The following is a 16,110-nucleotide window of genomic DNA, read 5'->3' as shown; positions in this document are numbered from 1 at the left end:
ATGAATTAAAATGAATGGGAGAAGCCATAAGAAAAACCCAAACAAAACAAAAAAATAGCACAAGAGAAAATATTCTGCTTCATTTTGCATTCCAATTCCATAGTTCTTTCTCTGGATGTGGATGGCATTTTGCCTCGAGTCCTTTGGGAATGTTTTAGGTCTGTGCATTGCGGTGAAGGGCTAAGTATACCAGAAAAATTCCTCACACACTGTGGTTGTTATTGTGTACAATGATCTCCTGGTTCTGCTCCTTTCACTCAGCATTAGCTCATATAAGTCTTTCCAGGCCTGTCTGAAGTTTTCCTGTTTGTCATTTCTTATAGCACAATAGTATTCCATTAAAATCATATACTACAGGTGGTTTAGTCATTACCCAACTGAGGGGCATCCTCTGGATTTCCAGTTCTTGGTCACCACAAAGAGAGCTGCTATAAGTATTTTTGCACACATGGGACCCTTTTCCATTTTATGATTTCTTTGGAATACAGTCCTAGAGGCAATATTGCTGGGTCAAAGGATATGCACATTTTTGTAGCACTTTGGGCATAGTTCCAAATTGCTCTCCAGAATGATTGGATCAACTCACAGCTCCACCAACAATGAATTAGTATCCCAACTCTCCCACACCTTTTCCAATATTTATCTTCTTCCAGTTTTTCATGGTAGCCAATCTGATAGGTGTGATGTGGTACCTCAGAGTTGCATTGATTTGCATCTTTCTAATCAATAGTGCTTTAGAATATTTTTTTGATATAACTATAGGGAGTTTGAATTTCTTCCTCTGAAAACTGTGTGCTCATGTCCTTTGACTGTTTATCAACTGGGGAATAACTTGTATTCTTGTACATTTGACTCAGTTCTCTGTATGTTTTAGAAATGAAGCATTTATCACAGACACTGGTTGCAAAAATTCTTTCCCAGTTTTCTTCTTCCCTCAAATCTTGGTTACATTGGGTTTGTTTGAGCAAAAAACTTTTCAATTTAATGTAATCAACCTTATCCATTTCGCACTTCATAAAGTTCTCTATCTCTTGTTTGGTCATAAATTTTTCCATTCTCCATAAATCTGCTAAATACACTGTTCCTTGCTCCCATAATTTGTTCATATCAACATTTATACCTAAATCATGTACCTATTTGGACTTTATTCTTGTATACAGCATCAGGCATTGGTCTATGCCCAGTTTCTGCCACACTGTTATCCAGTTTTCCCAGAAGTTTTTGTCAAACAGTGAATTGTTATCCCAGAAACTGAAGCCCTTGGGTTTATCAAACAGTAGATTGCTATATTCATTGACTACTGTGTCTTGAGTACCTAACCTATTCCACTGGTCTACCCCCAGATTTATTGGTGAGTACCAAGTGATGTTTATGATTGCTGCTTTATAATATAATTTAAGATCTGGTAGAGGTAGGCCACCTTCCATAACATTTCTTTTCATTGGTTCCCTTGATATTCTGTACCTTTTGTTCTTCCAGATGAAATTTGATATTATTTTTTCTAGCTCTAGAAAATAAGTATCTGATAATTTGATTAGTATGGCACTGAATAAGCAAATAAATTTAGGAGGAACTGTAATTTTTATTACATTCACTCGACCTACCCATGAGCAACTGATGTTGTGCCACTTATTTAGATCTGACTTTATTTCTGCAAAAAGTGTTTTGTAATTGTATTCATATAGTCTCTGAATTTGTTTTGGCAGGTAGACTTCCAGATATTTTATAGTGTCTACCCTAGCTTTAAATGGGATTTCTCTTTCTATCTCTTGCTTGTGGACTTTGTTTGTAATATATAGAAATGCAAATGATTTATGTGGGTTTATTTTGCAACCTGCAACTTTGTCAGAGTTGTTTAGTATTTCAAGTACTTTTTTACTTTAATGTCTAGGATTCTCTAAGTATATCATCATATCATCTGCAAAGAGTGATAACTTAGTTTCTTCTTTGTCTAGTCTAATTCCTTCAATATCATTTTCTTCTCTTATTGCTAAAACTAAGATTTCTAGGACCATGTTGAATAACAGTAGGGATAATGGACATCCGTGTTTCACCCCTGATCTTATTGGAAATGCATCTAGTTTATCCCCATTGCATATAATGCTTACTGATGGATTTAGGTAGATGCTGCTTATTATTTTGTGTAAAGCTCCATTTATGCCTATACTGTCCAGTGTTTTCAATAGGAATTGGTGTTGTATTTTGTCCAAAGCTTTTCCTACATCTATTGAGATGATCATATGGTTTCTGTTAGTTTTATTGTTGATCAGTAATGCTGATAGTTTTTCTAATATTGTACCAGCCCTGCATTCTTTGTATAAATCCTACCTGATCATATTGTATTATTCTCATAATAAATTGCTATATTCTTTTTGCTAATATGTTTTAAATTTTTTTTTTTAGTTTTCTTTGTGGTAGACTCTGTATTCTTTATTTTACAAAAAAGATTATTCTCAACTTAACACCAAATACAATGGGTATTTGCATATACATAGTAGAACAGAAAAAGAGGATCATCCTTGAAACTGCAGGAATCTCTTACGTACAATTTGTTTTTAGTATGTAATTGGATCAATCTATAGCTTTAAATCTCTCTATAGCTATCTTGTTTTTCTGACCTTCCTTCTTTTCTTTCCATTAAAAAGAAAAATGCTTTAAGTACCGTCTTTTGATTCTCTTATGACTGATACTACTTGCCCTCCTTTGTCCTTTTTTAAAAATTAATTTATGTTTAGTTTGCCAATATCTTATTTAAAATTTTTGCATCTATATTCATTAGAGGAATTGGTTTATCATTTTCTTTCTCTGTTTTGAGTCTTCCTGGCATAGGTATGAGAACCATATTTGTTTCATAAAAAGAATTTGGTAGGACTCCAGCAATTTTCCTGAATATTCTATATAATATTGGAATTAATCTGGACCCGGGAGATTTTTTCCTAGGGAGTTCATTGATGGCTTATTCCACTTCTTTTTCTGAGATGGAGTACAGTATATTCCCTTAAAAATAACTGGAGAATTTTCAACTCAAAAAACTAAAGATGAAGGGAAAGACAAGAGAAATGTCATTCATTCCATATGAGCACTTGTATGTTCAAATTCAGAGGTGACAAACACACTGCTAGGGAAACACATTGTGACCCATGACACTCTTCATTGTGACTTGTATTGTAAATAAATGTAATTTTGGAAAAAATAACAAAATTAATAAAACAAATAATTCTGGATGTTTTTAGTCATTTCAGGGAGAAGTCTGTCCCTTCATGACTCCATCCCTGGTTTTTCTGGCAAAGATATTGGAGTGGTTTGCATTTGATTCTCCAGTTGATCCATTTTGTCAGGCAATCCGACTTTAAGGGACTTGTCCAGAATCACACGGCTAGGAAGTCATTGAGGCTGGACTTGAACTCAGGTCTTTCTGACCGTAGGCTCAGTGTTCTATCTACTAAGCCAGGAGGTGCCTCTAAAACACAGACAATATTAAATTTCACAGCAAAATTATTATGCAACTCACACAGACACTTTCGTATGGCTCAGTGGCCATTATTTTTATTTGAGATTTTGGTCTTTATTGGTTTAAAGGAAAGAAAAATGCATTTAAAATCAGAATTGACCATGAGTTTAAGAAGTGACCGTGTCACTTGCAATCTTTGTCACCAATAGGACATTTAATATCTTGACACAAATGCTCTGTTTTAAAAGAGGAAAGAGTTTGAATACATGATCCCAATGATCCTTTTTAGCTTTAAATTCAAAATCCTTAGATTCCACTGTCTTTGCTCCTCTCCCATCAGCTTCTGAAAAACACTTGTTTGTCATAGTGTTAGGTCTGAATGCTGGGAACGGGTATGGTTGAGGATATTGTGGCAAAGGAGACAAGAAGATCTCCGATTCCACAGAGCATGCCAATATTTGAGGACTTGAGAGTCAGAGAAGATCAGGACAAAAGGGCTGATGGCTGGGAACCATGCTGCTAGGAGGTCGAAGGTGGCCACAAACCAGGGCTCATGCTTGTCAATTTTAAAGAGGTACAACGCCAAGATGGAATTAATGGAATAAACAGAGACATATGTGCTCACAAGAAGGAGGACAGCATGGGTGGCTCTTTTCTCAGGGAAAGTTCTGGGAGAGAGATGAGGACTATGAATATGTTTGACATGCTGATGGTGTCTATGCAGGAAAAACACTAAGTAGGTGCTAGAACAGATCATAAATCCCATACACATGACATCAGGCATAGAAAAGACAATTGCAAAAAGTTCAGCATTAAAAGAGGCAGGAGTTAAAATTGAACAGTATCCCAGATGCCATATCTTTGTATTGTTAGTGAAGTATCTTGAGTTATGCATAGTCCCAAGCAAAGTGAAATTTATCAACAGGTAGAAACACCAGCAGACGAAGCAGGAAGGGACAATACACTTTTGGGCTTGCATTCTGAGTTCTGCCCACCTGGATTTACTGGGACTGATGGTAATGACCTGAAAACAACTTAAGAGACAGGTCATATTAAGAGAAACACCCCGGGCCACAGCATAAAGGTAAAGAATAAATTTACACAAAATGGGATCCAAGAAATTTTTGAAGCCCAAACAGACTATCATCTGAGGGATTCCCTTAGAGAGTAGCACTTTTGAGTTGGCCAAGGCTAAGTGGGCAAGAATGTACTCTATGGGCCTCAGCTTGTGACCAATGAGTAAAGAGGAGATGTAAAGGCTAAGGAAGAAGAAATTCCCAAGAATCCCAACTCCAATCTGAAGCAGAAAGAGAATGCCCAACACTAGATAACTAAGCATGATTTCCTCCAAGTCTTGGAAAGAAGAACTGTGCTCAGAACTGAAAAGTCCCAGGAGAAAATGAAAGAGCTGAGAAATTTCTGAAGGGTATTATTGAAGAGAATGAACCTTCATTTGGGGAATGCTTGGACAGTTTTTGTGTTGGACTTACTTTTTACACAATTCAGCCGGAGGGAGCTTGGTTACCGCTAAAGCTTGTTTGTATTTTTTGTATTTTTCCTTCGTAGCTAGAATATGAAAATTAGCGAAATATTAACAAATAGCATAGACATGACACCCAAGATCCATGTTACAAACCTAAGCCGTTTTTAAAAAAGATTTTGACCTTGATACTGGAAGATTGAATTCATAAGTTCAATTCCAAAAGGTTAGATATGTAAGAATCTTTTCAAAATGTATCATTAAAATATGATGTATAAATATGTGACAGTAAAGATAACAGTTTTAGATGAGAAATGACCACAGAAAATCAAGTTACCCTGGGCAAGACCATTACTTTTCTTATCCTCAGTTGCCTCTCCTTAGCAGCATAATAGCTGCTAATTTATGTTAATTTTTTGATAAAATGAGATAGTATGACAAGTAATTTGCTAGTTTTAATATACTATAAAATATATTTCTTAGCTATTTATTTAAGAGTACTTTTATATTTATTAAAAATAATCTAGCAACTTAAGCTTATAGAAATTATGAAGTTTAATAGGTAGAATGTGGGGAAAATTTCATTTCATGTCATTATTATTGAAATAAAGATTGTAAGAAATGTTTAAAACCTAAAGTTGAATATATTTTAGGAATCACAAAACTTCTCTAACCACTTAACCAAATAAAATATCTTTTAAACAAAGGTAATACTCTTCTCTACCTCCAAAATTTGATCAGGTGATTAATTTTAAATAAATGAGAAAGCTACCAAGTTAGTGAATTTTATAATATTTTGTGTATTTTCATATATTGATGTAAAATAACATCATGATTCTATATAAAATACAAATATAAATGCCCAAGTTGTTAATATAGGAGCATTTGTGAAATTCAAATCATATTACAGATAATGTTGGACGTGTTTGGGATGCAAATAAAACAATTTAATTTCAACTGTCAATTACTGCATTTGAGAAAGATTTCTCATAGTGGTTGATTTCTAGAGGAGAAAGTAGAAAATGAGGCAAACTTTAGTCCTGATTCAGTAAATAGTCATTAAAGAGAGGAATAATTATTTTTCTCTTTCCCTCATTTATATCAATTGAGAGACAAATCCTCCTCAGTGAATCACTAACTGATATTCTAAACACTTGATCAACCGTTCCTAGCTATGGACTTATAAGGGGAAACAATATGAGGGGAAAATGGAAATGGATCATTTGCACTGACAAAATTGAAGGGGGTAGTCCTTTCTGTTAAATCGACCTTACAGATAAATGGTACATAGGGCAAAAGCAAAGAGTAAAAAAATAAAATTGTGCATATAAGGCTCAGAAGTCTCATCTCACATAGCTGCCTGGTTCTTGGGACATCATCTGATGTAGTCCTATAGTCTGAGTGTGGTCTCAAAGTAGTTTCCAGTTGACTGGCTTCTCTGGTTCAGGTCTCTTGTAGACATTCTCTTCTCTGCTCAAAATCTCCTACAAAATTGGTTTCAATAAAATTTTGAATGTATTTTCCCAACAAGCATGTCAATTAATCAAAGTTAGGTAACACCTGATGTCTCTATTACTAAAAAACTAAATTTGGAACATTTTAGGCTGTGGAATTTAGAATTTTAGTTAGCCAATTTTGATGTTGATATATTCAAGAAACTCAGATACACTCCAAAAGTTAGAACACAATTTTTATATATTGTCACTATTCATTTTCCCATTAAGAAGATGAGATTCTGTTAAGGAACTAATAACAAAATATTTTCTATAAAAGGATGATTTATTGCTATATTAACTGATTGGTTGTTGTTCTTTGTTATCAAAGAAGACCAAAACGCCATCAGTATGATAAAGTCAAGTTTCAGTGTGTGAATATGGCTGATCAGATCAATATGAACTCAGAATTCCCTACCACAGATTGCACACAAATTGTCCACGTGAACATTTGGGGTAGATACTCTAAGGTTATGCATCCTGCATTTTCTTTGAGCTGTTTAAATTCTGCTTTTCTCATAGAGCAAAGCACATTCTCTGATGTGATCATGCCATGCTGAGCAGTCCTGTGCCACTGTCTCCCATGTCACAAATCAATTTCAAAGTTCTTGGGAGAGAAGTTGAGAGTGTCCTTGTTTCTCTTTTTGTGGCCACCATGTGATCACGTGCCCTGTGTGAGTTTTCCATAGAATAGTGTTTGGGCAAGAGTACATTTTGCATTCGAACAACATGGCCAGCCCATTGGAGGTGCGTTATCTGAAGCATAGTTTGAATGCTTGGCAGCAGTTTAGTTCCAGTAAGGACGTCAGTATTTGGTACCTTAACCTGCCAGGTTATCTCAAAATCTTCCTTAGAGAATTCAAATTGACTTCCATTTACCTAAATGCAATAAAATTTCATGGATACAACCTTACCGCATACATTAGCATCTAATAGACTATGTGATTTTAAGGAGACAGAGAAGATGTGAGAGTGATGAAGGCAATGTATGGTGAAGAGTGCCTGACTGATCATAGACTTATCCTTTCCAAAGTAAATAGTCTCATTCATCAAAAGTGGTGCCCCCAAGGCAAAATGATTACTAGAGGAATCAATGTCGTCAACTTAAAGCTCCTCTCTGAGCGTGAACCGTTCTTTGCTAACTTGGAGGTAAAGTTAAGTCAACATACAGGTGGCAACAGTGGAGCAGAAAAGTAGTGGTCAGCTTTTAGAGATCTGGTGTACAACTCTACATTTTCTCATTTGGGTCAGAACACTCTCAAACACCAAGACTGGTTTGATGAAAATGATGAGGAAATTCAGGAGCTGCTAAATGAAAAATGAGAACTTCACAGGATTTACAGTAGGACATCCATCTGTAAGAAGACACCATTTAATTGCATCAAAAGTGAAGTACAAGCAAAGTTTAGAGAGATGGAGGATTCCTGGTTCAGTAAGAAGGCGGATTAAATTCATTGGTATGTTGGTAGTTACATATTAACTGCAATTGTAAGAAAAGGTGTTATGATGGATTGTATAATTATATAATTTAAGAGCACTGCTTATTATATGCATCGTTTATAACAAAATCAGTTTCTAGCCATGTTCAAGTGAATAACCCCTCATAAAAGTAATCTCTTTTAAAGGCATTTTTTTGCATTCACTTATTTTTAATTTATGGAACAAAATGAACATTTCTAAACATGGTATATATTAAGAATATTATGGAACTGATCATGCAAATCTATTGTGTATAACTTAGTATTCCTTTTAAATATATAATAACGTTTTCATGTAAATTACTTTTTTTCCTTTTATTTTGTTTCCTTCCCCTTCTACTCTAGAGGTGACCGTCATTAAACACAAATAAGTATATAGAAGCGTTCCATGCAGAATATTTTATCAGTTCTTTCTTGATGCAGATGATATCATTCTTCGTATGTCTTTTATTGTTAATTTGTATATTTATAATGGTCAAAATTACTTATTCACTCAATGTAATTTAAAAAATGATATTGCTGTTACTGCATGCAATGGTCTCCTGGGTCTGTTCATCTTGCTCTTCATTATTGCATGCAAGTCTTTCCATGGTTTTCTAGGATCATTGAGCCCAACACTCTTTTTAAAATTTATTTTATTTTTAACATATAATAACACAACCATTTCCATAAGAGTGTAATGAAAAGGTGATTATACCTGAAATTGTAAATCTATGATGTATAACTTGCTATTCCTTTTAAATTTAAAATAAAATTACCATATCAATTTTCCCTCTTATTTTCCTCCCCTTTTCATCATCCTTAGAGATGACTATCATTAAAACCAAATAAGTAGATACATACATTCACATATATATTTAAAATTATTCTATACATACTTCTAATTATGTGTTCTTTCTTTGCATGTAGATAGCGTCTTAATATTTGCTTCACAGTTTATTTATAGTAGTCAAAATAACTTATTCACTCCAAGTTTTTCTTAAAACAATGTTGCTTACTGTATACAATGTTCTCTTAGTCCTGCTCATTTTGCTCTTCCTTATTTCATGCAAATATTTTCACGTTTTTCTAAGATTATTGAGCTCATCTTTTTTTATAGCACAGTGTTATTCCATTACAATCATATACCACAACTTTTTCAGCCATTCCCCAATTGATGGGCATCTCTATTATTTCTAGTTCTTTGTCACTATGAAGAGAGTTTCTATAAAGATGTTAGAATATTTAGGTTCTTTTCCTTTTCCCCTAATTATCTTTGGAAATAGAAGTAGTAGTGGTATTGTTGGGTATAGGCAGTTTAATAATTTTTGGGGAATAATTTCAGATTGCTCTCCAAAATGATTCGATTAATTCCTAATTTCACCAACAATGAACCAGTTTCCCAATTGTTCCATATCCTTCTCGACATTTATCTCTTTCCCCTTCAATCATTTTAGCCAATGCGATAGATATGAAATGATATCTGAACACGGTTTGAATTTTCATTTATCTAATTAATAAAGAGTGAGGGCACTTTTTTCATATGACTATAAATTGTTTTGATTTATTCATTTAAAAAGTGCATGTTTATATATCTTTTTACCGTATATCAATTGGGGAATGACTCAGTTTTACAGATTTGACAAATTCCTTTATATATTTTTGATATAAGATCTTTAGTTGAGAAAGTGCCTATAAAAATCATCCCCCCACTTTTCTTCTTTCCTTCTGATCTTGGCTGTATTTGTTTAATTAATACAAAACCTTTTAAATTTAATGTAATTGCCATCATCCATTTCACACCTAACTTTGCTCTCCACCTCTTCTTTATTCATAAATTCCTTGCCTATGCATAAGTCAGATGAGTAACATGTTCCATGTTTTCCTAATTTTGTTGTAACGTCTCTCTTTACACATAGGTGAAGTATTCATTTTGAGCTTATCTTGGTAAACGGTGTCAGATATTAGTCTCTGCCCAGCTTCTGCAATGAAGCTTTCCAGTCTTCCCAACATGTGTATTTAAATATGTGTGTGTGTGTGTGTGTGTGTGTATACTAAACCTTCCTTTACATTTCTTAATAGTCCTTTGATATTATTGACTTTCTGCTTTTCCAAATGAATTTCATTATTTTTTCTAATTCATTAAATTGTTTTTTATAAGTTAATCGGTATAGTATTGAATATATAAATGTGTCTAGGTAAAATTCTCTTTTAATCATATTGGCCTACATACACTTGAACAATTAATATTTCTTCAGTTTTAAAATCTGATTTTATATCTATAAAGCATTTTATTATTATTATTCTATTTATATAGTTCCTGAGTTTGTTGTTTCAAATGTATTCCCAAGTACTTTATAATGTCTAGAATTATTTTCAATTTTTTATATTTTGCTGTCTCTTATTGCAGTGCTTTATTCATGATGCTGATGATTTCTGTGGATTTACTTTATATCTTCCTATTTTACTTAAATTATGAATTCTTTCAACCAACTTTTTAAATTCATCTTCCGGATTTTCCAAGTATTTCATCACATCATCTGCAAAGAGATAGTTTTATTACCTCATTGCCTATTTTGCTTCCATCAATTTCTTTTTATTCTCTTATTGCTATTTCTAGGTTTTCCAATACAATATTGAATAGTCTTGGTGATGCTGCGCATCTTTGTATCACTCATGATCTTACTGCAAAGTGTTCTAACTTAAGTCTCTTACAAAATAGACCATAAAACATTCTTCTCTCGAGATAACTATTTGGGATATATTCTTTTCCTTAATACAAAGCTGAGAAAGTTATGATATTACCCTAACTAATAACAGAATTATATCCAGATTTCACAAATCTTAGCATCATTTCCCTAATTATCTCCATACCATTATGAGAAATTAAAGGATTTTGTCATATACTGGTATATATAATTAATAATAGCAGATGGATAAGTACTTATTCACCTAGTTGTTCAAAATAAAATAAAGAACTACATTTTTACATCATGTGACTTAAATGTTAAACCTATTTCCCACTTCTTCATGGATGTCAACCCCATAAGGTTGCTGATGTCATGGATCAATGCCTTAACAATATTAGTTTATGGTCACATGTGGAGTTAGACTCAGAAAAACATCAGTTATAATACTATAAGGTCTTAAATAGGTAGTTACACAATTCTAGCTCTGGGTAGATTCCGTTATTAAGAATCATATACACTAGATAACAAGTTTTTACTATAATCTCACTTCCTAAAAAAATCACAAATTATCTTAATATAATTATTACTCATAGTTGCTTTTGCATCCCTGGGTTCAACATTACACAAATGATTTTCTTTAAGATGGATTACAACAAACAACAAAATATTTGTTAGAAGATGTGTAAACAACTAAGTTGTGTATGGAGAACAGCTTATATACGACATTATCAGGCTTTTTACAAATCACACAAAGGTGATTTTTTAACCTAAATATACACACAAACAATTTTTACTTTAGCATTAGTTCTTAAAATATTATCTTCTTTAAAATTAGCTTAGAATTTATCTTGATGTAAAAACGATAATCATTAAACTTTAATAAAGGAAATTATTTGGAAACTTCTGAACTGAAAGATGTCCCTCTCTTATTATACGTGAAAGTAAAAATAAATATTTAAAATTGGAAATTTTCAAATTAGTTTGGTGTTAAGTGTCTTTCATAAACAAATTTTAGAAGTGCCATAAAAAGGAAATAAATTCCTAATAATCACAAATTCCTTAGTACCACCCACCTCTCCCAGTCAAAAGCTATTTGTGACGATGAGAAGATGCAGTTTTTCTAAGTGAAGTAAGGCCAAAAAAATCCAAAAAGCCTTCCCACAATAACAAAGTTTACCAGGTCTTACAATTATTCAGCATCTATTTATTCCCTTTGTCTTCTACTAGAGTACAAATTCACCTTGGTATAAAATACATTACTAGAAATCAAGAAAATCATTACAGCCTAGAATTGTACACAGATAGTGAACATGTTAGTTCACTTTAACCTTTAGAAAAAAAACAATGTCCAGTAGCTTTAAATCTCCATTACACCACCATTTTGTGCAAGAATTATTTCTTTACCATTTACTCAGAAGGAATTCCTTCTTCCTCCTTCCTTCAGAAGAAACTCCACACACAAACACACACATCTACGCAGAGAGTACAAGTTGAGTTGAATCAGAGGAGATGATATCCATAAAAAATTAAATTAAATTAAAGGATAAGAGAAGAAAATATTGAGAGGAGAAAGGGAGAAATGGAAAGGGGCAGACTATCACTCATAACATAGGTAAGAAAAATCTTTTTCAATGAATGAGAAAAGGGAGCAGGTGAGAGAGGAAAATGACGTTTACTTTCTTCAAATATGGCTTAAGGAGGGAATAACATGCTCACTAAATTTAGTATGAAAATCTATCTTACATTACAGAAAAATAGGGGAGAAGGGGACAATTGGTGTGAGGGGGATGATAGAATGAAGGGCAAGTGGGAGAAAGGACTAACTAGAAGTAAATACTTTTGGGAAGGGACAAGGCCAAATGAGAGAATAGAAAAATAGTGGGGTACAGGGTAGGGTAGAGGGCAATATAGTTAGTCTTAGGAATTATAATTATTATGGAAGTCTTTTGCAAAACGACACATATATAGCCTGTATTGAATTGCTTGCCTTCTTAGTGGGGATATGTAGGGAAGGAGAGAGGGAGAGAAGTTGGAATTCAAAGTACTAGAAACGAATGCTGAGTATTGTTATTGCATACAACTGTGAAATAAGAAATACAGGTAATGGGGTATAGAAATTCATCTTGCCCTACAAGAAAAGAGAGAAGACAGGGATAAGGGAAGGGTGCAGTGTGATAGAAGAGCGGGCACATTGAGGGAAGAGGTAATCAGAATGTAAGGCGTTATGGGGTTGGGGGAGGGAGAGATGGGGAGAAAAATTGGAACTCAAAATTTTGTGGAAATGAATGTCAAACCCTAAAAATAAATAAATAAATAAAAGTATTTTTTCCTTTTTTTTAATGAAACTGTAAATTTTATTATCTTTGCCCAACCCATTTTCCAGGGACAAGTTATTTCTTCAATAGCCCTTTTGTTGTCATTTTGGTCCATAAAATATGGTTAATGTTTTTGATTATCTGCATTTACTTGTGAAATTATTTATGTCCTACTATACAGTCAATTTTTAGAAAGGTGCCATTTACAACTTTGAAATATGTATAATCCTTTCAATCCCCATTAAATAAGGACCAGGTTTCCATTACCATTAATGTTTATAAAATTCTATTTAGGTCCTTTTCTTTTCTTGTTTACTTTTTGTTTAACTTTATCTAGACCATTAAGGACTGCATTTAGGTCCTCTTGATAGAGAGATGAAGGATTCAGAACACAGAATAACACTATTTTCCTTTTAGACATGGTCAATGTGGATTTTTTGTTGTTGTTGTTGCTTCGCTGTACATATTTGTAATAGCAGTTTTATTTTTCTTTAATTTATGGTGATGGGTAGTAGAGTAGGGGAAAGCTAGGTGGCCTAGTGGACAGAGTGATAGAGTAAGGAAGACTCATCTTCATGGGTTCAAATCTAGCCTCAGACACTTACTAGTGTGACCCGGGGCAAGTCATTTAAGTCTGTTTGCCTGAGTTTCCTCATCTGAAAAATGAGCTGGAGAAGATAATGGCAAGCCACCATGGTATCTTTGCCAAGGCAAATGGGATCATAAAGTTTCTTGTGTGTGTATGTGTGTCTGTGTGTGTGTCCACAGCACACAAGCGTTATATATTTTATGTCATTACTCATTTGGGTTCAGTTTGATAAAATGTAAAGCTTTATACTCCATGCCACATTCTTCTGTTTTGTTTTGTTTTTAAATTTTTATTTTTGACACAGTTTATAACAGATAAAGCAATTCAAACTTTTGGTCAGGTAATACTTCTTTTTAAAGCATTTACAATATGGACCACAAAAGAATTTTTTTTAAACATTAACCAACTGAGACACAAATAATATTTATGTTGCTAGCTTCACAAACTCTTGACCTGATTGTCACCACAGTATTACTAAGAATTAAAGGACTCTAGCTTATTGCTGTTGGTCTAAAGTCCTATGCCTAGTAGCTTAATTCTAGACTTAACTAAATTAAATTATTTTAAAAAATAAAGATTAATTTCTATTTTTTTCCTTTACAATTTCTAGTTCTTATGTAAAGCCCAAACAGTGTACTTTTACTTCAACCTGAGGACAGACCTTGAAATCTTAAAATAATGGCACCCTAATCTATTTACCAATCTGTTATTGATTTTTCTAGCATATTTACATAAGTCTTTTAACAATTTAATCAATAACTCAAAAGAAGGAAAGCAGAGTTCATATTTTTAGCAATATTTCTAATATAATAAACTATCAAAGTAATATTAGGCACTCTCTTTTATACATTATAAATCAGATAATTAGATATAATAAATTTCACTTAAAATGATACCAGAGCAAATTTTATCATACTTGGATCTATTTTCCAATTGATATCATATAGAAATTCAACTTTTAATTTGAATTAGTATTATACATGTAACACAAGTGCTGTTTATTCCAGATATTTCATCTTATGGAATCACTATTTTTTTTTTTTTTTTTGATAGTAAAATGTTTATACTTTATTGAATATTTAATTTCAAACAATTTTTTTATGTCTATAAATTCAAACTGCTATATCAAATATATGCTTAGAGAAAATCCCATCTGGCAAAAGCCTTGGAATTTGACTGGATAATAAAATCCCAGTGCTTTCAACTATTACTGGAATCATCTTTCTGAAAATTTTATATAGCAGATGGAAAAAAAAAGTACAAATTGTGGCCCAAAAGCTCAGACAAAAAACTGTGTACTCAACAATGCAAACATATTAGGTAATATACTTTCTATAAAACTAGTAAATTGCTGAAAGGTATCAATTTTTCAAGTGGCACAAGAACATAGCATTAGATCATCTTCTTTGACTTTTTCTTCTCTGCTTCTTCCTTTTCCTTCTCTATGTCCACAACTTGGGATTCAATTTCTTTGGCACTAAACATCTTCAATGGCTGGTTTCTTCTTATGATGGCAAGTTCAATGTTTTTTCCACCAGACTGTACAACTTCTAGCAGTGCTCTTATTGCTAATTTGATAGCCTCGCTGTCAGTTGCTATAGTGCCTTCTTTGTAATTTTTTTCTAGAAATTCACGAACAGTCTTAGCACTGCGGCCTATTGCATTTGCCTTCCAAGCATGATAAGTACCAGATGGGTCGGTCTGATACAACCTTGGGATACCATCATCATCAAAACCCACAATTAAAGCAGAAATGCCAAAAGGTCTGCGTCCGTTGCTCTGAGTATATTTCTGCTTTAATGTTGCTATGAAACGTGTTATATATTCTACAGTGACCGGATCCTCCACAGTCAGTTTATGGCTTTGGCACTCCACACGGGCTTGATTAATTACTATTCTAGCATCAGCGGTTAGGCCTGCAAAAGCCATGCAGACGTGGTCATCGAGGGCACAGATCTTCCTTACGGTTCTTTCATCTTGAAGTTTAGCAACAGATTTTTTTTCTACTCCCAACACAACTATATCAGTGCCTCGAATGCCAACCGCCGTCGAGCCCTTCTTTACCGCCTCTTGCGCGTACTCCACTTGAAAAAGGTGCCCGTCGGGTGAGAAGACGGTGATCGCACGATCATAACGGGCCGCCATACCAGCACGATGATGAGTCGGACTCGTCTGCCGATGATCCGCCGCCTCAGGGGCAAACGGAGCAGCAGGAGGACCCGCCCCATCGGCGACTGCACGTGCGAGGAGGCTTGCTGCTCCGGCCAGGGAGCTCCGCAGCCGCCTCCCGAGCGCACCTTCTGCCTTATGGAATCACTATTTCTGGCTAATCCACTGCAAAAGATTTTAGAGCAAATTATTGTCATAGTCAAATTTTGAGGTCATGGGTTCTTGCACCATGCTGATGTCCACATAAGAGGAAAGAAGACTTTGGATAGGATAGACATAATGAAAGGAAAACCAATTAGTCCGGATGAGAGTTTGGATGGGTGTGTTTGAGACAGTGTACATATAAAGAATGGAATTTAGTTGATGAGCCTAGGTGACTACAATGATATTTGTACCCTGAAAAATAATAGGGACGTTCAGAAGATAGGAGGTTTTTGAGGGAACGAGAATGGGTTCACGGTAAATT

General features: G+C 34.0%; 2 protein-coding genes across 2 annotated transcripts; both read right to left on the bottom strand.

Annotated features, from left to right (window-relative positions):
* Positions 1–3,812: 3,812 nt before the first annotated feature.
* Positions 3,813–4,790, bottom strand: LOC140507312 (vomeronasal type-1 receptor 4-like). The gene has a single exon (XM_072615427.1). It carries the CDS (start codon positions 4,788–4,790, stop codon positions 3,813–3,815), a length of 978 nt encoding a protein of 325 aa, XP_072471528.1.
* Positions 4,791–14,535: 9,745 nt separating this feature from the next.
* Positions 14,536–15,785, bottom strand: LOC140508264 (proteasome subunit alpha type-7-like). Its single transcript, XM_072616068.1, has one exon. The coding sequence runs from the start codon at positions 15,618–15,620 to the stop codon at positions 14,868–14,870; it is 753 nt and encodes a 250-aa protein (XP_072472169.1). The 5' UTR covers positions 15,621–15,785; the 3' UTR covers positions 14,536–14,867.
* Between the last annotated feature and the right edge of the window lie 325 nt (positions 15,786–16,110).

This window comes from Notamacropus eugenii, chromosome 5 (genome assembly GCF_028372415.1).
Source record: "Notamacropus eugenii isolate mMacEug1 chromosome 5, mMacEug1.pri_v2, whole genome shotgun sequence".
Taxonomy (NCBI): domain Eukaryota; kingdom Metazoa; phylum Chordata; class Mammalia; order Diprotodontia; family Macropodidae; genus Notamacropus; species Notamacropus eugenii.
This window is presented reverse-complemented; position numbering and strand designations above follow the sequence as displayed.